The sequence below is a fragment of the Alnus glutinosa genome, chromosome 8 (genome assembly GCF_958979055.1).
Source record: "Alnus glutinosa chromosome 8, dhAlnGlut1.1, whole genome shotgun sequence".
Taxonomy (NCBI): domain Eukaryota; kingdom Viridiplantae; phylum Streptophyta; class Magnoliopsida; order Fagales; family Betulaceae; genus Alnus; species Alnus glutinosa.
The window spans coordinates 27,469,678-27,496,977 of NC_084893.1; the positions used below are offsets into that span (position 1 = coordinate 27,469,678).

Here is a 27,300-nt window from a genome sequence, read left to right on the forward strand (position 1 = left end):
CCGGTTACCACCAAATTAGGGTGGTCAAGGCTGACATTCCTAAGACAGCCTTTAGGACTCATGCAAGACATTATGAATTCCTGGTCATGCCCTTTGGGCTAACCAATGCACCCTCTACTTTCCAAAGTTTAATGAACCAAATTTTTAAACCCTACTTTAGAAGATTTGCCTCAGTGTTCTTTGATGATATTTTGATCTATAGTAGGGATTCAGACACACATATCATCCACCTCACTCAGACTCTTGATCTCTTAAGGCAGAATCAACTGTTTGCCAAAATGTTGAAATGTAGATTCGAGTGTTCTAAGATCGAGTACTTAGGCCATATTGTCATTGCCCAAAGGGTTTGTACTAACCCGGGGAAGATACAAGCCATGGTGGAGTGGCCGCACCCTAAAACCCTTAAGGCATTGAGGGGGTTCTTGGGGTTGACAGGATATTATATGAAGTTTATCAGGGGCTATGGTTCAATAGCTGCACCCTTAACAGCTATGCTTAAGAAAAACTCCTTATGGTCAGATTCAGCTCAGGAGGCTTTCCAAGCCCTAAAGGTGGCTGTTACTCAAGCCCCTGTCCTGGCCTTGCCTAACTTCACTCAACCTTTTCTTATAGAATGTGATGCTAGTGGGAGTGGCATCGGGGCAGTCCTTATGTAGGGCAATCGACCCATTGCTTTTTTTAACAAGGCCTTTAAAGGAAAAGCCTTTCATATGTCAACTTACGAGAAACAATTATTTGCATTGGTCACAGCTATACAGAAATGGATGCCCTATTTGTTGCGACAGTCATTCGTGGTTAAAATCGACCAGCAGAGCCTTAAATTTATGCTGAAACAGAAGGTGGGAACCCCATTTCAGCGAAAATGGATTTCAAAGCTACTTGGGTATGATTTTGTGGTGGAATACAAGAAGGGAGTGGAGAATAGGGTGGCTGATGCCCTATCCCGAAAGGATGGCTGAGAAGAGGAGGTTTCCCTATCACTTCTAACTATTCCTATAGCTGGCTGGGTGGATGATTAAAACAACAATATGATGTTGAGGTAGAGCTTCAGCAGTTGTCGGCTCAGTGGCAAAGGAATGAATTGGACACCCGAAAGTTTTCAGTCCGAGATGGGCCCTTATTCTATAAACAAAAAATCTTGCTAGGTCAATCTCCCCAGCTCCAAGCTTAGGTGCTTCAATATGTGCACAATGACCCTATGGCAGGGCACTCTGGGTATGACAAGACTCTATAGAGGGATAAAAGGGATTTCTACTAGAAGGGGATGCAGAAAGAGATCAAGAATTTCATTCGGAAGTGTGATGTTTGTCAACAAAACAAACATGAAAACACTTTTCCTGCAGGGTTGCTCCAACCCCTTCCTATTCCTAACCGGGTGTGGACTAGCATGTATTACAATGAACTTTGTGGAATGGTTACCTTCATCCCAAGGCCATTCGGTAATTTTTGTTGTGGTAGACCGGTTATCTAAATGCAGTCATTTCACTTCTCTCTCTCGCCCTTACACAGCAGCTAAGGTGGCCCAGCTTTTCATCCAGAACATTTTCAAACTCTATGGCATACCCTAGTCTATTATTTTAGGCAGGGACCCTATGTTCACTAGTCTATTTTGGAGGGAGCTATTTCGGCTACAGGGTACATCCCTTAAACTTAGCACTAGCTACAATCCGCAGACCGATGGTCAAACATAGGCGGTGAACAAATGCCTCAAGAATTATCTACGTTGTTTCACTCAAGATAGCCTTAAAAATTGGACCTACTAGCTGCCCTGGGCAGAGTACTAGTACAATACCTCCTAGAATTTATCCATCAAGATGACGCATTTTAAGGCCGTCTACGGTGTTCCTCCTCTGAGGCTCCTAAGCTACATTCCGGGCACAACCTAAATGGAGGTGGTCGACGAAGTGCTTCGCAACCGCGAGTAGATCCTCAACCTCCTCCAACAAAATATCAAACACGCACAACAGAGGATGAAAAAATACACGGATTTAAAGTGTACAGAGAAGGAACAAGAGATTCGGCAGGAGGTTTACCTGAGATTGCAACCATATCGGCAGACGTCCATCTCTCACCGCTGAGCCTTCAAGCTCGCACCTGATTTTACGGGCTGTTTCGCATCATCCGCCGGGTGGGCAAGGTTGCGTACGAACTCGATCTGCCACTGGAGGCTTGTATTCACCTGGTCTTCCATGTCTCCCAAATGAAACCCAAGATTGGATCTGCTTCCGTGGCTCTGCCCAAGCTACCACTAGTTGACTTCAACAGTGTTCTTTGACCGGAACTAGCCTAAGTGCTGGATTGCCGCTCTAGGCCAAAAGATAACTGGCCTCTAATCGAATTCTTGGTCCCCTGGGAGGGACAGACGGCTGATGATGCGATGTGAGAGGAATTCCACAGCCTCAAGAACACCTACCCATACCTTGTGGGCAAAGTGTTTTGATCGGGAGGGTTTTGTCATACAGCAGTTCTAAGAAAAAGTAAGATGGAGTTCTGGAGTTCACTGAAGATCAGTTATGTAGCAGCATCTGAAGTGGACGGGTGAGAGATGGGATCCAACTGGCTTCTAGAAAGGCTTAGCAAAACGGTGTGTTTTGGCTAGCTTAGGGTTATGCGTTTTATTCAAAAGCTAGAGTTGTTTTATGTCTTTGCTAGTATGTGTCGCTCCATGTCTTTTGGAGTTGCGTTTTGTAAGGGACTCTATATAAAGTCTCAAGGGTGGTTTTAGTAGGTATCTTTGGAATTGCTGAATTGTGTTTGGTTGGAGGTTGACATCCTCGAATGTGCCTGAATCTATTTCTCTCAGATTTATCAATCTATCCTAATAATTTTCATCAAATTTCATCCTAAACTTCCTAAAATACATTGAACAGTAATTATCCTGTTCCACACCTTTAATTCGATAACTCATATTTTTTAATCATACCAACGATTACAGGAGCAAGAATTTCAAAACTAGTGTAGAAATGGGTGGGAAAGGTCTTAATTTATTGGTACTACAAAAGAAAAAGAAAAGAAAAGAAACAGATAAGTTTAAATATACAACATATGCCCAGTTAAAAAGACTAGGTCCCATCTAATTCTGCCTTTGGTGGGGAAGAATCTAAGGCCTCTACAGAGTAATCTCAAAACTTCTCAAGGATTGGATTAGATTCTGACTTCTATGCCTTCCTTCAACAAGTGCTCTTTTACAGACTGAATAGACACCTGCCACAAGCATAAATCAAGAAACATATATAAGTATATAACACACTGTATGAACCATTAGTTGCAACAAGGAAACACAAGTTAGGCCAGTTGAAGGCTTTTAATATAAGACAGTTTTCCTCCAAACTAGGTAGGAGGTGCTTCTCGCATGCTTAATGAACACATGACAATTTTATAAGAAAATGTATTAATATTATAAGAAACAGCCTCCCAAAAATAAAAAAGGGAAGAATGAAGACAAAAAATGAAAATAATCTCCATCAGCACTTGGGATATTTTAATGAAGTCAAAAAAATATTTCTATAGTCGTACCTCCTTCCTATGGAAGATGCCAGCAGCAAGGGCAGCAGATGCATTTGTTTCCATGAACACATCTGAGAAGTGCTTAACAGAACCAGCACCACTACTTGCAATCACAGGAATGCTCACGGCATCTGAGACCAAGTTTATTAGATCTATATCAAATCCTTTCCCTTGACCTGAAAAGGAGAAAACTTAAGCATGAACCAACAAAACTAATTTATTTAAAATACTTTTTGAAGGTCAAAATCTTGAAGATTGAACAAAAAAATAATTTCTCAAACCTCCATACAAAATCTATGCAAAGCTACAATCCATTTAGTAACGAATTGAATTGGCATAACAAATGATGATTTGATGCACAAAATAAAAAATATATGAGGGGATTTTCTAAAAAAGTACAGAAGTTAGATTCACCATCACAATCAATGCAGTTTAGTAGTATTTCTCCAGCTCCCAGCTCTTCAACTGCTTTTGCAAGCTCATAAGCTCCAATTGGTCGACCTTCTCGCCCACCATTAACCTTAGTGACAAACAACAGAAAGTAGTTTACTAAAACCAAAAAAAAAAAAAAAAACTTCTAAAAGAAGCAGTCAAGCAAAAATCTATTATTACTACGTATAATAATATTAACACGCACTATTGCCAAACTACAATCCCACCACTACTCTACCATCTACCAATGAAGACAAGGTAGTGCTAAGGGTGCTATGGCAGTCTCGTGCCATTATCATGGCCAAACTACAAACCTACTACACCAGCAGTATAGTCAAAAGATTATATTAAGTCTATAATCTGTCAGAAAAGACAAGTTGTTTCTCATAGAGCCCCATCCTCTATTCCTTGGAAGTTGAAACTATACTCAGTATGATGCTTGATCAATAGCCAATAGTACTACAACAACCCTCGTCAAATCTTTGGAGCTTTCACCTAAAGCCAGACCATTCCTTATAAAATAGAGACTTTCCCTCTGCTAACGGAATGGGGCATTCCAGGTTCCTCTATCTTTAAAAAAAGTTCATTCCAACCTTTTCAGATAGGACTAGTCAATTTCCAAATGTGCTAGAGAACAATTGGAATGAAGCAAATTTATGCCAGACGGGTAGTTCTCTAAATGTTCTTCAAATTTAAAATATCTCATCCACAAGAGATCACTTACGAAGAAAGCAAAGAGGCTTACCGTACACTGATACCAGGCATACTCTTCTTCCTTTGGACCTGAAACAACGTAAGAAATATGGTCATAATCTTCTCCAACTCTAAAAGGGAAGTGGGGATTTCTTCTCCATTTGGAAACTAATAATCCCACTGCAAGCTGGGATGGGGAGAAGGGGTTAAAATATCACACTTTCTTCTTTACTGGTGAAAACAGACCATATTAATCTCTAATATTCGATAAAGGTGGGCCAATAACATTACATTAACAGCTTCAGACATTTTCTTCTTTTCTGGTGAAAACAGACCATATTAACCTCTCATATTTGATAAAAGTGGGCCAATAGGCCCGATAACATTACATTTACAGCTTCAGAGGAAAGCTTGCTATAATTTATACCGACACCAAGTCAGAGAGGGATCCAATAAGAACCTAGCAATGGGATGTTCAATCCAAAATAGGATTTTCGAAGCATGCCATAGAAACATGAATTTACATAGCAAATAAAAAACAAATAAATTAATAATAATAATAATAATAAAATTAATTAATTCCCTTTTACCTGGGTTTGTCAACCTTACAGCCTTGAACTCGACATCATTGGGATTCTTGAGGTACACCCTACGAGGATCAATACTTACAACTACTGCCTGAAAAGCGAATAAATAATTTAACTCAATGTAAAAGCAACCCCACTAATGCATTTTGAGAATAAATGATACTGTGTTGGGCTTGACGGCAGGTGGATGGAATGATTAATCTTTTAAACTCAGAAAGCCCAAAGACCAACTTTATCACTTTCTAAAACCAAAGGAGCGTTTTAATAAACATAAAAACAATATCATTATTTATCAAAAAAAAAAAAACAATAGGGACTATTTTTGGGTTAACCCTTATTAAAAAAAAAAAAAATTCACCAACCGACAAACAACCAAACTGAAAATCAGTTTTATATCATAGGATACATATGCACGAACAACAATAAACTTTTTTCAAATGGGGCCCAATCAAATGTATAATTTGATATCGGAAAATTATCAGCTGCCCCATTGTCAAAATTCAAAATCAATAATGTTAACATTTCTCACCCCTTTCATGGATTCTTTATAAACATATGTAAAGTAATGCAGGAAAAACATTGGATTGATTAAACTGTGACATTTGTATGCTAAGTATATTTGTTATGACGCTTAGAAAGAAAAAAGTATATTTGTTATGACTTTGAATTGTGCAGACTAACGCCAAAGAATGAATACAAATGGATCACGAGGATCATGGACATGCATACATCTATAACAAGACTTGAAGTACCTGATTTCCGTAAATTCTAGATATCAGCTCCAAGCTACTCTTTCCAGTCTTGACCTGAAATAAAAGGTAGTCTATAATTATCAGAAGGGACACACACACAAACTCGTGCATAGGCATGCATGCATATGTGCATGGATCTGATAAGGAATTAAACAATGGGAAGCATACTCCAGTTCTTAAATACTCTTCAGCAGTGTAAACTGCATCACTTCCAATGGAAATCTTATCAGCCCCAGATCTGAAATATTCTGAAGCAACTTCCAAACTAGTATAGTGCCTTCAAGGAAAAAGTAAAGTCTTATATATAGACTTCCCTAAATTGCGAATGGTCAAATTAAATAATTATTGAAAACTACAAAATCAGGGAGTCCTGAGAAAACACTCTTCTGGAAGTTGAATTATATAATCATGACATAATACACCAGTAATGCAAATAACACCAAAGACTATACCTGCCATTTGCATCAGTAAAATCTCTAATGCCACCTCCAACAGTTAACGGTACAAAAACATTTTCTGAAGTGTATCTCAACACCTACGACAGCAAGCACATTCAGATCAAAGAACAGAATCAACATGTAACGTTTGAGGTAAAGACAAAAGTACTAGTGTCACAACAAAATATTAACATTGGATATTTATTGCCATTTGCAATCTTACAAACCTGCAGCATTGGCAAATCGCCGAGAGGGAAGTCTCTGAAACCAGTAATATTTAAAAAGCTGACCTGCAATTTAATTTTGACAGTTGATTTAGAATATAGTTGCTAAGTGATAAAGCATAAGCATTCAATTCTGTCAAAAGCATACCTCATCAGCTCCATCTTTGTAATACTGTCCAGCAAGCTCAACTGGCTTGCCAAGGTTTCTTACCTACAAAAGTTTATGATAGTGTGATTAAATTATACCAAATTAGAACTGCTTTAAGAGGGAGGATTCAACTTTGATAATTTACCATTGATACCAAATGACTGTAATAATGTATTGAGTGCAACAATGTCTGTACCCATAAATCAGATACTAAAAACCATCACAATACCTCATTCTCTTTCGTATGCTCTCTTACATCATATTGGTCCCCTTTGGTTACAACAAGATCTCCTTTATCATTTGTCCTCACATCAAGACAAGCAATTACCTAGACATAATTAATATAGTTAGCATGGACCCTTTTTCAGAATACCAAAATACAAGAGAATGGCATAGCCCAAAAAGAAAAATGAGATAAAAATTCTTCAAATTCCCGTGATATCATTAGTTGGGCCTGGCCATTAGTGGTGTATAGACAAAACTAAAAATTTAAAGAAACAAGCAGGTGGGAACACAAAGACACAGACAAGGAGGGGGAAACTTAATAGAAGAAGAAAAGGTTTTATGTTCAACTACTATTACCCTTTTTGCAAGTTTTGAAGCTTTCCCCTCAATAGGCTTCTGTCTTCACATCAACATTTCAGAATGTTAATAGTTTAACTGAGAAGTTGAGAAACATATGAGATGCATACATATCAAAGGTATGAAGGCTACCTTCATTGTGGCTGACTTCGGAAACAAGAATCTTCTCAATACCGAAAGACCAACATCTGAAATATTCATTTTCAGGTATTACAGATGTCAATGGAGACGTCAAATGATTTTTAATATATCTAAGCCCCTTTTTTCTTTAAAAAAAAAAAAAAATTATTTTATTTTTTTATCTATATAAAGATATTTGATTTACAATGAAACTTATTTGGTAATCCTAAAATGCCAAATGGTTAGAATGCGAACAAGATCAGAGAGAACCCACTACCCAAACCCTAGAAAGACATTTTACCATTGGCCTGGATCTGGGAAAGAATGTAGAAAAACAAAAATTTTTTTATGCTTCGGAAATGACACTAATTTCTTATGCAGTACAACATTTTCTCCTTTTCTTTTTCTTTTTGGAGAGTTAAAGCCTTAAACTTTAATCCTTTAAAATTCTTTTTCAGAAAGAACTCCCAAGTAAAACAACATGTGAGAAGGCTTTCTTTACTCCATAATAACTTGCTCCTGAAAGGAAAATATGGAAGATTTTTGCAATTATCCTCAATGCCAACAGAAGCGAGATTTGAATCAGTACAATTTGAGCTACCACATGAAGGCCAGAAAAACAAAAAAGACAAAAGAGGAAGGATGAATGAGAGTAAAAGATATCTTGCCTCCACTCTTTTCTGGGTGGAACTGAACTGCATGCACATTTCCTCTTCTAACAGATGCTATAAAGTCGACACCATAGTTGCAGGTAGATGATACCCACTCTTTGTTGGCATCTGACTGGAAAAAAAACAAAGAGGTTAAGTTATTAAATACATGAAACTCATGGTATTTATGGTTTAGCATGCAACAGCTATATTAAGAAGGCAGCCTTTTTAAACAAAAAGATAAATGATGTACTGGCATAGCGCGGTAAGAGTGAACAAAGTAGACATGGCGGTTTCCAATATCATCCAAAATTTTGGAGTCTTCTTTGATTTGCAAAGCATTCCAGCCGATATGGGGTACTCTGAAATCATTTGATGAGTCAAAACGCCCAACCACACCCGGTATTAAGCCAAGACCATTTACTGAGACACATGTAAAGCTGTTAATTGAAGTTAAAGGAACAGAAAATGGAAGTATAGACTATGTTTAATATACAATGTAGAAAAGTTAGAATGTATTTTGTTCAATTCAGAGGGTATTTTTTTTTTTGATAAGAAAGAGAAATATCATTAAAAAGCGCAAAGCGCAATCAAGTACACATGAAGTATACAAGAAAGGCATTTAAGAAGAAGAAGAAAACAAAACAAAGAAATCATTAAAACTAAACACTAAAGGTGAGAGGAATGCAGCCGACCAAGAGTATAAAGAATGAAAGAAAAAGGAAAGAGTTCCTCAATGGTTATTTCTTTATCTTCGAACTGTCTATCATTGTGTTCCCTCCACAAGCACCACAAAAGGCAACAAGGGACCATCTTTCACACGACCGCACTCCGAGAGCGACCACCTGTCCACTAGCAAGCGAATAAATCTATCACTCGAAAAGGCATAACCCAAGACAGACTAAAGCGACTAAAGATGGCGTTCCATAAAGCGCGTGCAACCTCGTAATGGAGAAAAAGGTGATCCACCGACTCCCCATTCATTTTGCACATGCAACATCTATCAATTAGAATGACACGCTTCTTTCTGAGATTGTCCAAGGTGAGGATCTTCCCTTGCCCTACCGTCCAAGCAAAGAAAGCCACTTTCACGGGGACCTTGGTCCGCCAAATACTTTTCAGGGAAAATGAATAACCTCTTTGCAAGCAAGAGCCTTATAGAAAGATCTAACATCAAATTTCCCTTTGTGAGAAGGAGATCACCAGAGTTGGTCTTCCCTATCACAATCCACTACAACAAAGAGAACAAGGAGGCCAAAACATCCACCTCCTAGTCGTGGGCCGCTCGAAAGAAGCTAACATTTGCATCCTTGTCACGTGCTATGTCATACAAAACTGGGAGAGCTTCCTTAAGGGGTACCTCACCACACCACACATCGTCCCAAAAACGGATCCTAGATCTATTTCCCAGAATAAGTCTAGTATGGCTGCAAAGCAAACTCCACCCCTTCCTAATATTCTTCCAAAGCCCCATTCTGTGTGACCCAGGGGGGTCTAAAGAACACCAACCATCCCAAGTAGAATCGTACTTTGCATCCACAACGGATTTCCACCAAGCCTCTTTCTCATGGGCATAACGCCACAACCACTTCCCTAAAAGAGCCTTATTGAAAATCCACAAATTCCGGATGCCCAAACCACCATTTGTAATAGGAGAACAAACTTTGGACCAATTAACCAGATGAAATTTAAATTCTTCACCTATGCCACCCCACAAGAAATCTCGATGCAGCTTCTCAATACGACTAGCAACACTAAAGGGAATATAGAATAGAGAAAGAAAGTACGTAGGAAGATTAGAGAGAGTGCTTTTTATAAGGGTAACTCCGCCACCCTTCGACAGATACAACCGCTTCCAGCTAACCAGCCGCTTCTCAATCTTACCAACTACCTCATCCCAGTTGGACTTGGCCTTAAAAGGGGCCCCCAACGGAAGTCCAAAGTACTTTAAAGGAAGAGAAGAGACTCCACAGCCCAAGATGCTAGCCAAATCATCCATATTATCCACATGACCCACAGGAACCAAAACTGACTCATCCAAATTAATCTTCAAACCTGAAACAGCTTCAAATGACAGTACTAACATACGAAGATAGAGAAGATGATTAGGATTAGCCCCGCAAAAAACTAAAGTATCGTTTGCGAATAACAGATGAGAAATGTTAATCACTCCATTGCTGCCAGAGCCCACAGAGAAGCCAGAGAGGAAACCCCTTTGAACTGTAATAGAGAACAACTTACTAAGGGCCTCCATCAGACAAACAAGAGAGGCGACAGAGGGTCACCCTATCTAAGACCACGAGAGCTGCTGAAAAAACCAGAAGGGGTGCCATTCACCAAAACCGAGAAACGCACCGAAGAGATACAATGCACTATCCAAGAACACCATCTCTCCCCGAAGCCACATCTTCTCAACATAAACAACAAGAAATCCCAGTTGGCATGATCATAAGCCTTCTCAATATCCAATTTACAAAGTAACCCTGGTTCACTTGATTTAATGCGACTATCCAAACACTTATTAGCTATAAGAACAGAATCAAGAATTTGCCTTTCTTTCATAAAAGCATTTTGGGTATTTATACCCAACTAAATAGTCTTGCATATTTAGGAATAACTATACTTCTTCGTCTCTTTTGCATTTTACAAAATCAGACACCTTCATTTCACACAGATCTCTATCTCTCTAAATCTTTTACCCTTTTTCTCTAAGTCCCTCTAGAATATTTTTATTATTATTATTATTTTATTATGATGGCAACAGAGTACATGAAGCCACCACCATAATCAACATCACCACCACCACCACCATCATATAAGTCCACTAAACTGCAAACCGTAGTTGTTGAGTATGTAAACATGATACAGAAATGATTATCATTTGCAATGCAAAGAAAAAAAAAAAATCAACATAGAGAAATATTACATAAATGAATGCTGTCACTACTGCATTTCATTCACATTTCCATATACTTCTAAATTAGATGTATGTTCAGATGACCAAAAAATGAAAAAGAAAAAAGTAAATAAAAACTTCACATAGATTCAGATATGACTGACCAGGTCCATTCTCCTCACTAGACTCAAAAAGTAACTGAAGTCCAAGACAAATGCCCAAAAATGGGCGATCTTTCTCAATATAGGTACAGAGTGCTTCAGCCATCCTGCAAAACATCAAAACACTCAAAACTCTGACACATGAATATAATTAGCTTAAATCATACATATATGCCACTAACCCACTTCAATGCACTATACAACAAATTGATCCAAATAAACAGTCCACAAAATCTAAAACAAAACACACCCTTTTTTGTTCAACACATCCATGGCCGCAGCAAATGCCCCAACGCCCGGAAAAATAAGTCGATTTGCCTTTAAAATGTCCTCTGGAGTTTGCACCTACATTTGAAGTAATAAAACATTAAAAAATAATAATAATAAATAAATTTACTACATTTTCGCATGTATATTCAATTATTCATCCATTCTAGGCAAACTATATATATTTGCTCACTATATTAAAATCCGTACTAAAACTAACCGTGTTTCTCACTCATTCAAAATTAAACAAATAAATCAGAAAAAAAAAACATAAAAACATATATTTTTTTGGCTCTGAACGCGTAGTCTTTGATAAAATGCCACTAACATACTGCCAAATGATACAAAACAATTGAATAAAAAGAATGTTACGAAATTTTAAGAAAATGAGAAAATAGCTCACATCTTTGATGTCAAAGCCGAGATGGCGAATCGCATTCCTCACGCTACGAACATTGCCAGCGCCATAATCGAGTAACGTGACAACTGAAAAAAAAAAAATGAGAAAAAAATAAACAAATAAATTATCAGAAAGCATGAAAGTAATGAGAGAGAGAGAGAGAGAGAGAGAGAGAGTACCAGAGTCTCCAGAGGCTCGGACCGAGAAGTTTCTTGGAGATTTGAATTTACAATAACTGTTGCGGATATTATTGCGACGAAATAAGAGAGATGAAGAGGAAGATAATGATCGAGCTGTTACGGAGCGAGAAGACAAAGACGAAGCTGAAGCTGAAGAAGAAGAAGTAAATGGAGCCGCCTCCATTGTCAAAGCTCGAATATTCAGCTCTCTCTCTTTTGTGTGTTCGCGTCTCTTCGCTACAGAGTCTGAGTAATAACTGGTTATAAGTCCCTAGCTCTCTGCCTACACGAAACGGCGGCGTTGTGATTGTGGTTGACTATGGTTGAGTAGGGATGAACCCAAATTAATAAGACGAGCCCATTCTGTTTTTATTCCTTCTGAGCCTGAAAAGGCTGGAGCCCATTTTTTTTTTTATCCTCCCGTGCATATTTCCTCCTATTCGGTTTAGAAGAAAAACTGTCCAAACGGAAAACCACTTTAAGACTTTAAGGTCCAGTTTAATTCGCAGAATAAATCTTTACAATGAAATGCCTATTTTTATGCTATTCTTTTGTTTGGTAGAAGTTTATTCTTATAAAAAAGGATATATATTTTTCTAAAAAATAAAAGAAATAGTTATTCTTAAGGGAATATACTATATTTTTTAGAAAAAAAACCATTTATTTTATATTTTCTCTCTTTTTTATTTTAAAGAAAAAAAATATAAGAAACCTTTAACTGGCTGGCCGATCACCCATTGGGGTGTCTGCCCAGCCCATATAAAGTGTCGGGGTGGTCATACCACCCCTGAAACACCTCGTGGTGGACCCTTGAGGCGTTTCAGTGGTGGTGCGACTACCCCAAGAGCTTTTGGGGGTGGCTCGATTGGCTTTGGGGGTGGCCGGCCACCCTCGGAAACCACTTTGAGGGTGGTTGCAGCCACCCCTGGCTCTTGATGAATGGGTGGCAGGCCACCCACTGGTTTTTCAATTTTATTTTTTTTTTAATAATTTGAGTCTTTATTAATTTTTTTTCTAAAAAACATGTAGAGTGTTCTAATAATTTTGATTGGATTCCAATTAAAATATATGAGTTGTTATCAAACTAAAAAGTACGAATACTTTTTTCATTCTATTTTTTTTTTATTCTTAATAATAAATATTATGTTTTTTAATAGAATACGTACTCTTTCTGCAAATCAAACGAGACTTAAGTTATCATGTGCCTCTTGATGCCACAATTGAAAGTATAATTCTTTAATTGAACCAAAAGTTTAGGAGAGTACGTAAGGTGAATTCCAAAAGGAGATACCAAAAGTAACACAAGACCATGCACGTTCTATAGGCACCCTTTTAGGCCATCTTCAGCATAAAAGATGAAGCAAGAGTTTTTTGTGCGTGGGATACATTGCAAAGATGATACAGCTTTTGTTTGCGCTTGTGTTGGCGGAAATGGCTGTGATTCTGACCCTTTTGTTCAGAACCCCAGTAAGGAAGTTGGTGATGAAGGGGTTGGACCGGTCGAAGCAGGGAAGGGGTCTATTGGTGGCAAAGACCGTGACAGGAACAATGATCATGCTCTTTAGCTCCACCGTACATAGTGTGATGAAAATCCAGAAACGACGTTCAACCGAAGCCGGCATGCTTAATCCAACGGATGAGGTTCTTATGGCACGTCGTCATCTGGAAGCGTCTCTTGTAGGTACAAAATTAACCTCTTAACACATTATCAATTTATTACTAAGGGTTGCTAAGTTGTAAATAAATAGCGCATCCAATATATATCTACGTTCTAGGAGGCTGAAAGCCTGAACATTTGTTAGGCTTCTTCTTCTTCTTCTTCTTCTTTGTTGAATTTGCACAATTTCCTCTAATTTATATCCAAAGTTTATTTTTGTAGAATTATATAATAAATGTAAAAAGTAAGAGAATAGCGGAAACAAAAAATAATAATAAAGAACTTGAAAATTTGGAGTGGTTCTATCCATTGTATATTTAAGTCATTTAATAAAGATATAGTCTAGTTGAGCTATTTCCGGTGTTGAAATGATGGCCTGTTAAGGAACATGTAAGAATTGGTGTAGAAATTTTCAGTGTAGAAAATTTTCTACAATCCACATATAAGATTGGCATGTGTCTTTTGGCATGTGAGAAACACATATTATTTAAATAGCACGTGCTTCTTATATGTTTTTTTAATAGCATTAATAAAAAAAAAACGTGTGCTTCTCACATGTTTAAATAACACATGTCATTTTTATATGTGAATTGTAAGAAATTTCTTACAAATCAGTTTGTAAGAAATTTTTGTCCATATACAATTATGTTACATGGTCAATTTATAAGGAACATGTGGTAGGCAAGGCTGTCAATCCAGGTTGGCGGGTTGGGTTCGGGCCGACTTCCTTGACCTGTGAACCTGTTAATGGGTCAACCCAAATACAACCAGTTTTGTTAAACGGGTCAAACCTTGACAGGATTCGCAAGTGACCCAAATCAACCCCACTTGACCCTTTTATTACATGGGTCGCCCCATTTTACCTGTTTAAACCCAAAAACGATATATTTAACATGTTTGACCTAACCCACCACGACCCGTTTCAATATGTATTTATTATATATATATAATTTCGTAAACGGGTCAACCCGTGGGTCAATCAGGTTAACCTATTTATTAAACGAATCAAGTGGGTCAACACATTTATGAGCTGAACACGTTTATGTCAAGTTCTAACCGTCTAATGTCGTATTGGGTTTGCGAGTGGTATAAAAAATTGACAACTCATGTGATATAGGCTAGAAAAGGTAATCAAATCATAGAGATTTTATTAGACAAATATGATAAATACTTATGAGAAAAATATATCAAAGCTAGTATGGAAAATATTGTTAAAGTATGAATTAAATAATTAAGTTAACACATTCCTATCAATTTAAGCTTTTGAAATAATTGATGATTTAACATGGTATTATAATAAAGATCGTGAATTCAGATCTTGACTCCCATAGTTTACATTCCATTTCAATTAAATTTAGCCTAAGCATTTGAAATAATTAGTGATTTAACAAATATCCCAAATAATATTCTAACAATCTATATGTCAAATTTTGTGATCTGTACGCAGGATTCTCCCTATTCCTTGCACTAGTGATAGACAGACTACATTATTATATTCAAGAACTCAATCTACTGAGGATCGGCTTGCTTTTTGTCCTCGTGCTAACAAGTTAAACCAGGATTATAGCAAAAAGCAGGGGATCCGATGGAGAAGACCTAGAAGACATAGATGATTCATGTGTGTTCATTCATAAAATGATTTATATGTAATTTATCTGAATTGGTAGATGAAATGTGTAATTATGTTAAATTATCATTTATTTTAAAAGTTTATGTCGATAAGAAATAATGAATTTAATCATTTAATTAAATATTATATTACCCTTTCGCATGTATGGGTTCAAACTCTCCCCCAACAAGTTAGGCTCAACATGTACAATATTTAATTGAATTGGAGGGTAAATTGTGAGATCAAAGTTTGATTCAAGACTTCTGTTTTGATACCATGTTAGATAATTACTTATCTTAAAATTTTAATTGTTACATGAATACTTTCACAAACACGTAAGGAGATAATTTATTAGGGTTTGAGGGACCTAGATCCTTTAAATTTGTTAAAAGGAATTTAAACTTTTTTCAAACGTAAGGCTCAAGATTAATTTTCTGCATAATATTTCTTTAACCAAACATTGGTTTAAATAGGATTACAAAATAAAATCAGGTCAAATTCCCATAGGACCCGTAAATACTAATATTACCTAAACTAGGAAAATAAAAGAAAATACAAAATCAAATCAAGTCAAATCTCCCGAGGACCCGTAAATATTAATATTACCTAAACTAAGAAAATAAAATAAAAAAATCTTCGTACTTGTCTAATACGGTAATTGGAGATAACTTTCCTTATTGCAATTAGAAATAAACTATAATAGGCTACTACTCTTTTAAGACCCTATTCTAGTAACATTTAAACTTATTAAAAATATTAAATTTAATCATTTAATCAATATTCTAACAAATTACAAAGAATCGACGTGTCATTATAATTTCTTAGTCTACATATGATTACTGATCAACATGCAAGTTATATATGTGGTGCTGATTGGTGTAGCTCAGAAAGATCAATTTCCTCTTCATAGCTCCATTATTTGATGATAATCGGGATTATGATGATGCTGTTTTAATTTTCTGCTTCCTTCTAGTCGTGGAAATATGCTGTCAAAGAGGTCATGCAATGGTTTGGAAGGGCCTACTTGGAGTTCAATGATCACCTGTTTGATTATTCCATGGGCATCAAATAGATTATTGAAAGGATTTCCCCGTATGAATTCATCATCATGCATGGTGCGACCACTGAAATTGATGCCATTGTTTCATTTTCATGATTACGTGTAAATGGAATACCACAATTGTTTAGTCTCTATTTCAATCGGGTGTCAACAATTGTATAATGATCTAAGAAAAATGCTAGTTATATGTGTTAATATTCTAAAATAATTAGTCAAGTTGTAATTGAAGCTCTCTAATATCGTTTATGAAGTCTAATTTTACATAATAAGGATTCACACAAAAACTCTTCTATAATCTACTTGTGATTCTATATGAATATTCATCTTTCTAACATGGAACTAAGGTGTTACATATTGTCGTTTCAGTAATGGTTCTGTGCATACAATAATGAATTTATTAATTAAACCCATATGAAACAATGGAGAACTTTTTATGTTTATATTTGATTTGATTGGTAATGTGAACGCATTGTCAAGTTCCCATTTGAATATCCAGATGTAACTCAAATCTTCATAGTCTAAATTCAAGTTTACCTTCTAATTAGCTTAGTTGACAAGCCACTAATATTATAACAATAAAGTTTTTCTCCAAAATAAATTGGGAAAAATCTCTTCAAAAGTGTTGTTAAGGGCGGCACAACTTTTACTACAACTTTTACACTCCCCTCAAACGGGAGACTTTATGGATAACTTGTGCTGCGTGCAATGTGAATTTGCTCATGTCATGCACTTTTGTTCCTACTTCCAAAAATCATCTTTGGAGCTATACGCACTGCCCTTGCTCTCTTAATAATGTATTGAGTGCAACAATGTCTGTACCCATAAATCAGATACTAAAAACCATCACAATACCTCATTCTCTTTCGTATGTTCTCTTACATCATATTGGTCCCCTTTGGTTACAACAAGATCTCCTTTATCATTTGTCCTCACATCAAGACAATCAATTACCTAGACATAATTAATATAGTTTAGCATGGACCCTTTTTCAGAATACCAAAATACAAGAGAATGGCATAGCCCAAAAAGAAAAATGAGATAAAAATTCTTCAAATCCCCGTGATATCATTAGTTGGGCCTGGCCATAAGTGGTGTATAGACAAAACTAAAAATTTAAGAAACAAGCATGTGGGAACACAAAGACACAGAAAAGGAGGGGGAAACTTAATAGAAGAAGAAAAGGTTTTATGTTCAACTACTATTACCCTTTTTGCAAGTTTTGAAGCTTTCCCCTCAATAGGCTTCTGTCTTCACATCAACATTTCAGAATGTTAATAGTTAAACTGAGAAGTTGAGAAACATATGAGATGTATACATATCAAAGGTATGAAGGCTACCTTCATTGTGGCTGACTTCGGAAACAAGAATCTTCTCAATACCGAAAGACCGACATCTGAAATATTCATTTTCAGGTATTACTGATGTCAATGGAGAAGTTAAATGATTTTTTATATATCTAAGCCCCTTTTCTCTTTTTTTTTTTTTTTTTTTAAATTTTTATTTATTTTTTTATTTTTTTATCTATAAAAAGATATTTGATTTACAATGAAACTTATTTGGTAATCCTAAAATGCCAAATGGTTAGAATGCGAACAAGATCAGAGAGAACCCACTACCTAAACCCTGGAAAGACATTTTACCCTTGGCTTGGATCTGGGAAAGAATGTAGAAAAACAATTTGTTTTTTATGCTTAGGAAATGACACTAATTTCTTATGCAGTACAACATTTTCTACTTTTCTTTTTCTTTTTTGAGAGTTAAAGCCTTAAACTTTAATCCTTTAAAATTCTTTTTCAGAAAGAACTCCCAAGTAAAACAACATGTGAGAAGGCTTTCTTTACTCCATAATAACTTGCTCCTGAAAGGAAAATATGGAAGATTTTTGCAATTATCCTCAATGCCAACAGAAAAGCGAGATTTGAATCAGTACAATTTGAGCTACCACATGAAGGCCAGAAAAACAAAAAAGACAAAAGAGGAAGGGTGAATGAGAGTAAAACATATCTTGCCTCCACTCTTTTCTGGGTGGAACTGAACTGCATGCACATTTCCTCTTCTAACAGATGCTATAAAGTCGACACCATAGTTGCAGGTAGATGAAAACCACTCTTTGTTGGCATCTGACTGGAAAAAAACAAAGAGGTTAAGTTATTAAATACATGAAACTCATGGTATTTATGGTTTAGCATGCAACAGCTATATTAAGAAGGCAGCCTTTTTAAACAAAAAGATAAATGATGTACTGGCATAGCACGGTAAGAGTGAACAAAGTAGACATGACGGTTTCCAATATCATCCAAAATTTCGGAGTCTTCTTTGATTTGCAAAGCATTCCAGCCGATATGGGGTACTCTGAAATCATTTGACGTGTCAAAACGCCCAACCACACCTGGTATTAAGCCAAGACCATTTACTAAGACACATGTAAAGCTGTTAATTGAAGTTAAAGGAACAGAAAATGGAAGTATAGACTATGTTTACATATACAATGTAGAAAAGTTAGAATGTATTCTGTTCAATTCAGAGGGAATTTATACCCAACTAAATAGTCTTGCATATTTAGGAATAACTATACTTCTTCATCTCTTTTGTATTTTACAGAATCAGACACCTTCATTTCACACAGAACTCTATCTCTCTAAATCTTTTACCCTTTTTCTCTAAGTCCCTCTAGAATATTTTTATTATTATTATTATTATTTTATTATGATGGCAACAGAGTACATGAAGCCACCACCATAATCAACATCACCGCCACCACCACCATCATATAAGTCCACTAAACTGCAAACCGTAGTTGTTGAGTATGTAAACATGATACAGAAATGATTATCATTTTTCAATGCGAAAAAATAAAATAAAATAAATAATAAATAAACATAGAGAAATATTACATAAATGAATGCTGTCACTACTGCATTTCATTCACATTTCCATATACTTCTAAATTAGATGTATGTTCAGATGACCAAAGACTGAAAAAGAAAAAAGTATAAAAATTTCACATAGATTCAGATATGACTGACCAGGTCCATTCTCCTCACTAGACTCAAAAAGTAACTGAAGTCCAAGACAAATGCCCAAAAAGGGGCGATCTTTCTCAATATAGGTACAGAGTGCTTCAGCCATCCTGCAAAACATCAAAACACTCAAAACTCTGACAAATGAATATAATTAGCTTAAATCATACATATATGCCACTAACGCACTTCAATGCACAATACAACAAATTGATCCAAATAAACAGTCCACAAAATTTAAAACAAAACACACCCTTTTTTGTTCAACACATCCATGGCCGCAGCAAATGCCCCAACGCCCAGAAAATAAGTCGATTTGCCTTTAAAATGTCCTCTGGAGTTTGCACCTACATTTGAAGTAATAAAAATAAATAAATAAAACAAATTTACTACATTTTCACATGTATATTCAATTCTTCATCCATTCTAGGCAAACTATATATATTTGCTCACTATATTAAAATCCGTACTAAACTAACCGTGCTTCTCACTCATTCAAAATTAAACAAATAAATTAGAAAAAAACTTAAAACATATACTCTTTTTTTGGATGAATAAAAACATATACTTTTTTCGCTCCGAACGCGTAGTCTTTGATAAAATGCCACTAACATGCTTCCAAATGATACAAAACAATTGAATAAAAAGAATGTTACGAAATTTTAAGAAAATGAGAAAATAGCTCACATCTTTGATGTCAAAGCCGAGATGGCGAATCGCATTCCTCACGCTACGAACATTGCCAGCGCCATAATCGAGTAACGTGACAACTGAAAAAAAAAAAAAAAAAAAGAGAGAGAGAAAAATAAACAAATAAATTATCAGGAAGCATAAAATTAATGAGAGAGACAGATAGAGAGTACCAGAGTCTCCAGAGGCTCGGACCGAGAAGTTTCTTGGAGATTTGAATTTACAATAACTGTTGCGGATATTATTGCGACGAAATAAGAGAGATGAAGAGGAAGATAATGGTCGAGCTGTTAAAGAGTGAGAAGACAAAGACGAAGCTGAAGCTGAAGAAGAAGATGCAAATGGAGCCGCCTCCATTGTCAAAGCTCGAAAATTCAGCTCTCTCTCTTATGTGGGTTCGCTTCTCTTCGCTACAGAGTCTGAGTAATAACTGGTTTTAAGTCCCTAGCTCTCTGCCTACACGAAACGGCGGCGTTGTGATTATGGTTGACTATGGTTGAGTAGGGATGAACCCAAATTTATAAGAGAGCCCAAAATTTATAAGACGAGCCCATTCTGTTTTATTCCTTTTGAGCCTGAAAAGGCTGAAGCCCATTCTGTTTTTTTTTTTTTTAATCCTCCCGTGCATATTTCCTCCTATTCGGTTTAGAAGAAAAACTGTCCAAAGGAAAACCACTTTAAGACTTGTTCCGTTTAGTTTACGGAATAGACCATTAGAATGAAATATATATTCTTATGGAATGGTCATTTTTTTTATTTGGTAGGAGTCTATTCTTACGAAGAGGAATACCTATTCCTAAGGGAATATACTATATTTTTCAGAAAAAAACCATTTATTTTATATTTTTTCTTCCCTTTTTTTTTTTAAAAATAAAAATAAAATAAAATAAAATAAGAAACCTTTCACTTGCTGGCTGACCACCCATTAGGGTGGCTGGCCAACCCATATATGGCGCCGGGGGTGGTCGCATCACCCCCGAAACGCCTCGTGGTAGACCCTCGAGGCATTCCAGAGGTGGTACGACCACCTCCCCGACTGGTTTCGAGGGTGGTTGCAACCACCCCCGACTCTTGATGAATGGGTGTCAGCCACCCACTGGTTTTTCAATTTTTTTGTGTTTTTTTAATAATTTGAGTTTTTTCTTTTAAAAAAAAAATGTTAGAGTTTCTTTTAATAATTTTGATTGGATTCCAATTAAAATATATGAGTTGTTACTAAACTAAAGAGTATGAAATAATCTTTCCATTCTGTTTGCTTTTATTCCTGGTAATAAGTATTCTGTTTCCTAATAGAATACTCATTCTGTAAACCAAATGAAGCTTACGTTATCTTGTACTTCTTGAGGTCACAGTGGAAAGTATAATTCTTTGATTGGGCCGAAAGTTTGGAAGAGTACGTAAGGTGAATTCTAAAAGGAGATACCAAAAGTAACACAAGACCATACGTGTTCTAGGCTCCCTTTTAGGCCATCTTCAGCATAAAAGATCGATAAAGTAAGTTTTTTGTGCGTGGGCTACATTGCAAAGATGATTCAGCTTTTGTTTACGCTTGTGTTGGCGGAAATGGCTGTGATTCTGATCCTTATGTTCAGAACCCCAGTAAGGAAGTTGGTGATTATGGGGTTGGAGCGGTCGAAGCAGGGAAGGGGTCCGTTGGTGGCAAAGACCGTGGCAGGAACAATGATGGTGCTCTTTAGCTCCACCGTATATAGTGTGATGAAAATCCGGAAACGTTCAACCGAAGCCGGCATGCTTAATCCAACCGATGAGGTTCTTATGGCACGTCGTCATCTGGAAGCGTCTCTTGTAGGTACAAAACCTCTTAACACATTATTAATATATTACGAAGGGTTGCTATTTGTTTACAACTTATCCAATATCTATGTTCTAGGAGGCTGAGCATTTGTTAGGCTTCTTTTTTTTCTTTTTTCTTTTTTCATGAATTTGCACAATTTCCTCTAATTTATATCCAAAGTTTATTTGTGTAGAATTATATAATAAATGTAAAAATGTAAGAGAATAGCGGAAACAAAAATAGTAATAAAGAATATGGAAATTTAGAGTAGTTCGGCCTTAAAGGCCTTCGTTCCATCAGTACTGGAAAGAGCTCAACTAGACTATATCTTTATTAAATGGCTTAAATATGCAATTATGTAACATGGTCAATTTATAATGAATGTGTGGTAGGCAGGGTTGCCAATCCAGATTAGCGGGTCGGGTTCGAGTCGACTTGCTTGACTCGCCAACCCTCTAAGGGTCAATCCAAACACAACTCATTTAATTAAACAGGTCAAACTCTGACAGAACTTGCAAGTGACCATTTTTAGTAAATGGGTTGTCCCATTTTACCTATTTAAACCCAAAAGCGACATATTTAACATGTTTGACCTAACCCACTACGACCGTTTCAACATGTATTTATTATATTAAATATATATAATTTCGTAAATGGGTCAAGCGGGCCAACCCGTTTATGAGCTGAACACGTTTATGTCAAGCTTTAAACTTTTAATGTCATATTGGATTTGCGGGTCGTGTAAAAAATTGACAGCTCAAGTGAGGTAGGCTAGAAAAGGTAATCAAATCATAGAGATTTTATTAGACAAAAATAATAAGAGAAATGCTTGGTTGTACATTCCTATTCCATTCCCATCTCACTCTTGTTTACATGAACTAATAATGTGAAAGATAGTAGAGAAAGTGTAGTGAGACCCTAAATTTTTTAACAACATTATTGGTTCACGTAGACAATGGTGGAATAGGAATAGGATGTAAGTGTACAACCAAACATTTCTCATATGATAAGAGAAAATATTTGGTTGTACACTTATATCCTACTCCTATCTCACTGTTGTCTACGTAGACCAATAATGTGAGAGATAGTATAGAGAAATATAAGCTAAATACTTATAAGAAAAATATATCGAAGCTAATATGAAAAATATTGTTAAAGTATTAATTAAATAATTAAGTTAACACATTCCTATCAATTTAAACTTTTGAGGTAATTGATAATTTAACATGATATCACTGTAGAGATCGTGAATTCGAACCTTAACTCTCATACTTTACATTCCATTTCAATTAAATTTAGCTTAAACATTTAGAAAAATTGGTGATTTAACAAATATCCTAAATAATATTCTAACAATTTATATGTCAAATTTTGTGACCTGTACACAGGATTCTCCCTATTCCTTGCACTAATGATAGACAGACTACATTATTATATTCAAGAGCTCAATCTACTGAGGATGGGCTTGGTCATGGAGCGACTAAGAAGTTAAACCAGGATTATAGCAAAAAGCAGGGGATCCGATGGAGAAGACCAAGAAGACATAGATGATTCATGTGTGTTCATTCATAAACTGATTTATATGTAATTTGTCTGAATCGGTAGATGAAATGTGTAATTATGTTAAATTATCATTTATGTTAAAAGTTTACGTTAATAAGAAACGATGAATTTAGTCATTTAATTAAATATTATATCACCCTTTCGCGCGTGTGGGCTCAAACTCTCCTCTAACAAGTGAGACCCAACACGTATAATATTAAATTGAATTGTAGGGTAAACTGTGAGATCGGAGTTTGAATTCAAGACTTCTATTCTGATACCTTGTTAAATCATTACTTATCTTAAAATTTTAATTGTTACGTGAATGCTTTCACAAACACATAACGGGATAATTTGTTGGGTTTTGAAGAAACTTAGATCCTTTAGATTCGTTAAAGGAAATCTAAACTTTTTCAAACATAAGGATTGAGATTAATTTTCTGCATAATATTTCTTTAACCAAACATTGGTTTAAATAGGATTACAAAATCAAATCAGGTCAAATCCCCATAGGACCCGTAAATACTAATAGAGTAATGATTCTTGCATAACTCTCACACAACTTTTGCACAACACTTAAAACTTTTTTTTATAATCAATCATTAGATTTGTTTTCCTACACGTGGGCCCTAAATATTTCAATGGTTAATCTTAAAAAAAAAAAAAAAATTGTTATTACTCTTTTAAGACTCTATTCTTGTAACATTTAAACTGATTGAAGATATTGAATTTAATCATTTAATCAATATTCTAACAAATCACAAGAAATCAACACATCATAATAATTTCTTAGTCTATAGATGATTACTGATCAGCATGCAAGTTATACATGTGGTGCTGATTGGTGTAGCTCAGAAGGGTCAATTTCCTCTTCATAGCTCCATTATTTGATGATAATTGGGATTGTGATGATGCTGTTTTAATTTTCAGTTTCCTTCTAGTTGTGGAAATATGCTGTCAAAGAGGTCATGCAATGGTTTGGAAAGGCCAACTTGGAATTCAATGATCACCTGTTTGATTATTCCATGGGCATCAAATAGAATATTGAAAGGATTTCCCCGTATGAATTCATCATCACGCATGGATCATCACGCATGGCATTGTTTCATTTTCACGATTACATGTAAATGGAATACCACAATTGTTTACTCTCGATCTTCTTCAATCGAATGTCAACAATTGTATAACGACCTAAGAAAAATGCTACTTATATGTGTTAATACTCTAAAATAGTTAGTCAAGTTGTAATTGAAGCTCTCTAATATCGTTTATAAAGTCCAATTTTACTTGATAAGAAATCACACGGGATTCTATGTAAATATTCATCTTTTTAACATGAGACTGAAGTGTTTACATATTGTCGTTTCAATAATGGTTCTGTTCAAACAATAATGAATTTATTAATGAAACTCCATATGAAACAAAGGAGAATTTTCATGTTTATATTTGATTTGGTTGGTAATGTGAACGCCTTGCCAAGTTCCCATTTGAATATCCAGATGTAACTCAGATCTTCATAGTCTAAATCCACTCAAACGAAAGACTTTATTATGACAACTTGTGTTGCGTGCAATGTGGATTTGCTCATGTCATGCACTTTTGTTCCTACTTCCAAATATTATCTTTGGAGCTATACACACTGCCCTTACTCTAACTATGAAAGGGATTAATTTCATGCTCAACTCCAAGGACCCCTCCTTTGTGCTATGTGTATTGTCCTACTCTAAGCACTATCAACCACCATACCGCACACCATCATTATCCCTTGATTTGGGTTACCTATACAATCGCCCGTGCCAAACATCTTAATTTATCCCTACTCTAATTGCAAAAGTGACGTGACTCACTATTCTTGTATGTACACCATTCCCGCTTCACCATAAAATATATTAAGATATCACTTAATTCAAAAGTTTAAGTTTATAAATTTAGGCCCAATCATATTATACTAACTACTCACTCTGCAATCCGTTTCAATATGGGACTTAACATTTCTATCCTGGTACCGTATACTCAACACTACAATGTTTTTGTAGTTGTATTAATTATTGTTTGATTGTGCATACGGCAAGGTGTTATTAAAAAACGATTGAAAAGGTTTGAAGAGAAAATGACCAGCTCGCCTTCCGAATAAAGGAATTACTTATTCAAAAAAGAAAAAGAAAAAAGTCGTCGTTAATAGCCCGTCGTCGTTAATAGGCTGTTGGCGTTGCATTTTTATGGTCGCCCAAGTCAAAATCATGAGGTCGCCGTTGAAGACTACTAAGCTGAATCGGCTAATAATAATGATATGAAAAAAAGGAAAATAAAATAATGTTATAAAAGGTGGAATTTTTCATTCTCATACGCCGGCCAACAAGATCCCTAATTTAACACATCCTTCTAATTTGTGAAAGGGTAGCGCAAAGTCAACTCATCAACCAATGGCAGAAAAAAAAAAAAAAAAAAAAAAAAAAAAGGGTGAGGCAGACCTATATATATATTGACCCTACTTACCCAGAAAAAAAAAAAAAAGAAAATAATGTTGACCCTTTAATTACTTGCCACACCAAAGTCCCTTCTGTTCACATAGGAAGTTTCTTTACTTGCATTGAGAGAAGTTGACCTGTTAATTAATTTGACTTGGTTTAAAGTCTACCCCTTCAGATTTAAAAAAGACTAACCATGTTCAGACACCCTCTAGTCCCCCTTCTCAGGCGGCCATTATATTGCTTCACTTGCAAAAGACAAAGGATTAGGTTCAAAGTTCTAAAAGAAAGAAAAATACAAAGAATCCGAGATTGAATTTGGCTTAAGTTTAGTTTCACCTAGAATTAGATTAATTAGGATTGAAACATGTGTTTCATTACGGAAAACAAGATACACGTGTCTCAATCACAACGAGTCTAATTTTAATTGAAAGAATTTAACTTAGGTCCAATTTCAGTCGGAACTGAATATGTTGAGATCGAGTCATTAAGACATGTGTCCTATAACAGGACACAAGATTACATGTTCCAAGCCAAATCCATTAAGATTTTCTTGACAAATCTATAATAATGCTTCACATGTTAAGACAGGGCTTAAGAAAACCAGTATGTTTATATTATTATAAGTGTAAAATGAACATCCGACCAAAATGTACCCATAATTTTTTCTTAAATGTTAAGATTTAAAATTGTATTACTTGTTACATTATAAGTATAATTTACGAGAAATATTTGGTTGTACACTCACATCTCATTCCTATCTATATGGATAAATAATGTTGTTAAAAAAAAATAATCTCTCTATTATCTCTTACATTATTGGTCAACGTAGACAATGGTGGGATAGGAGTGGGATGTCCTATCCCACCCTTGTCTACGTAGACCGATAATGTTGTTAAAAAAATCAGGATCCTACTACACTCTCTCTACTATCTTTCACATTATTAATCCACGTAAATAAGGATGAGATAGGAGTAAGATGAGAGTGTACAACCAAACATTTATCATAATTTACTATTAGGTTAAGATATTGTCCATAAATTCAACCACATCCAAAAAGGGAGCTATCGGCCATGCTTTATGATAAGTTGAAGCACGTGTTCAACATGGTGCAAGAGAAAGGGTCATCCAATTCTAAAATTGTAGGAAGACAATAATGGAGAGAGAGAAATTTTCTTTTGGTTGGGAAAAATTTCTTCCAACGCAATTTATTTTTCCGACATAATTTATAAAACTGTCACATGTTCTTTAATTTGAGCATGTGTTTCTCACGGATTAGGATCGTATACAATTATTTATTCGAATTTGTAAGATTTCGGGCAGGTAATTGTGAGAGACTATTTATGAGATCTACCTAATCGGATAATTGGTGGGGCAGCCCAATTTTTATTTGGTCAAATAGGTTCCATAAGTGGTCTCTTACA

At 35.7% G+C, this 27,300-nt stretch overlaps 3 protein-coding genes and 1 pseudogene across 3 annotated transcripts; 2 read left to right on the forward strand and 2 right to left on the reverse strand.

Annotated features, from left to right (window-relative positions):
- Positions 1-2,873: 2,873 nt before the first annotated feature.
- Positions 2,874-12,290, reverse strand: LOC133875302 (imidazole glycerol phosphate synthase hisHF, chloroplastic-like). Its single transcript, XM_062313393.1, has 19 exons — positions 12,036-12,290; positions 11,860-11,942; positions 11,440-11,534; positions 11,193-11,296; positions 8,386-8,555; positions 8,151-8,265; positions 7,495-7,550; positions 7,363-7,401; positions 7,010-7,108; positions 6,781-6,843; positions 6,636-6,698; positions 6,424-6,506; positions 6,140-6,248; positions 5,972-6,025; positions 5,223-5,310; positions 4,685-4,722; positions 3,922-4,027; positions 3,517-3,683; positions 2,874-3,204 (listed from the first exon to the last, which is right to left on the reverse strand). The coding sequence occupies exons 1-19, from the start codon at positions 12,217-12,219 to the stop codon at positions 3,145-3,147; spliced, it is 1,776 nt and encodes a 591-aa protein (XP_062169377.1). The 5' UTR covers positions 12,220-12,290; the 3' UTR covers positions 2,874-3,144.
- A 1,137-nt stretch (positions 12,291-13,427) lies between these two features.
- On the forward strand, positions 13,428-15,363 carry LOC133874689 (uncharacterized). The gene is made up of 2 exons (XM_062312560.1): positions 13,428-13,716; positions 15,140-15,363. Exons 1-2 carry the CDS (start codon positions 13,431-13,433, stop codon positions 15,244-15,246), a joined length of 393 nt encoding a protein of 130 aa, XP_062168544.1. The 5' UTR covers positions 13,428-13,430; the 3' UTR covers positions 15,247-15,363.
- Positions 15,364-16,907: 1,544 nt separating this feature from the next.
- LOC133875303 (imidazole glycerol phosphate synthase hisHF, chloroplastic-like) lies at positions 16,908-20,469 on the reverse strand (annotated as a pseudogene).
- A 1,047-nt stretch (positions 20,470-21,516) lies between these two features.
- Positions 21,517-23,545, forward strand: LOC133876497 (uncharacterized). The gene is made up of 2 exons (XM_062314787.1): positions 21,517-21,881; positions 23,255-23,545. Exons 1-2 carry the CDS (start codon positions 21,599-21,601, stop codon positions 23,356-23,358), a joined length of 387 nt encoding a protein of 128 aa, XP_062170771.1. The 5' UTR covers positions 21,517-21,598; the 3' UTR covers positions 23,359-23,545.
- The last annotated feature ends 3,755 nt before the right edge of the window (positions 23,546-27,300 follow it).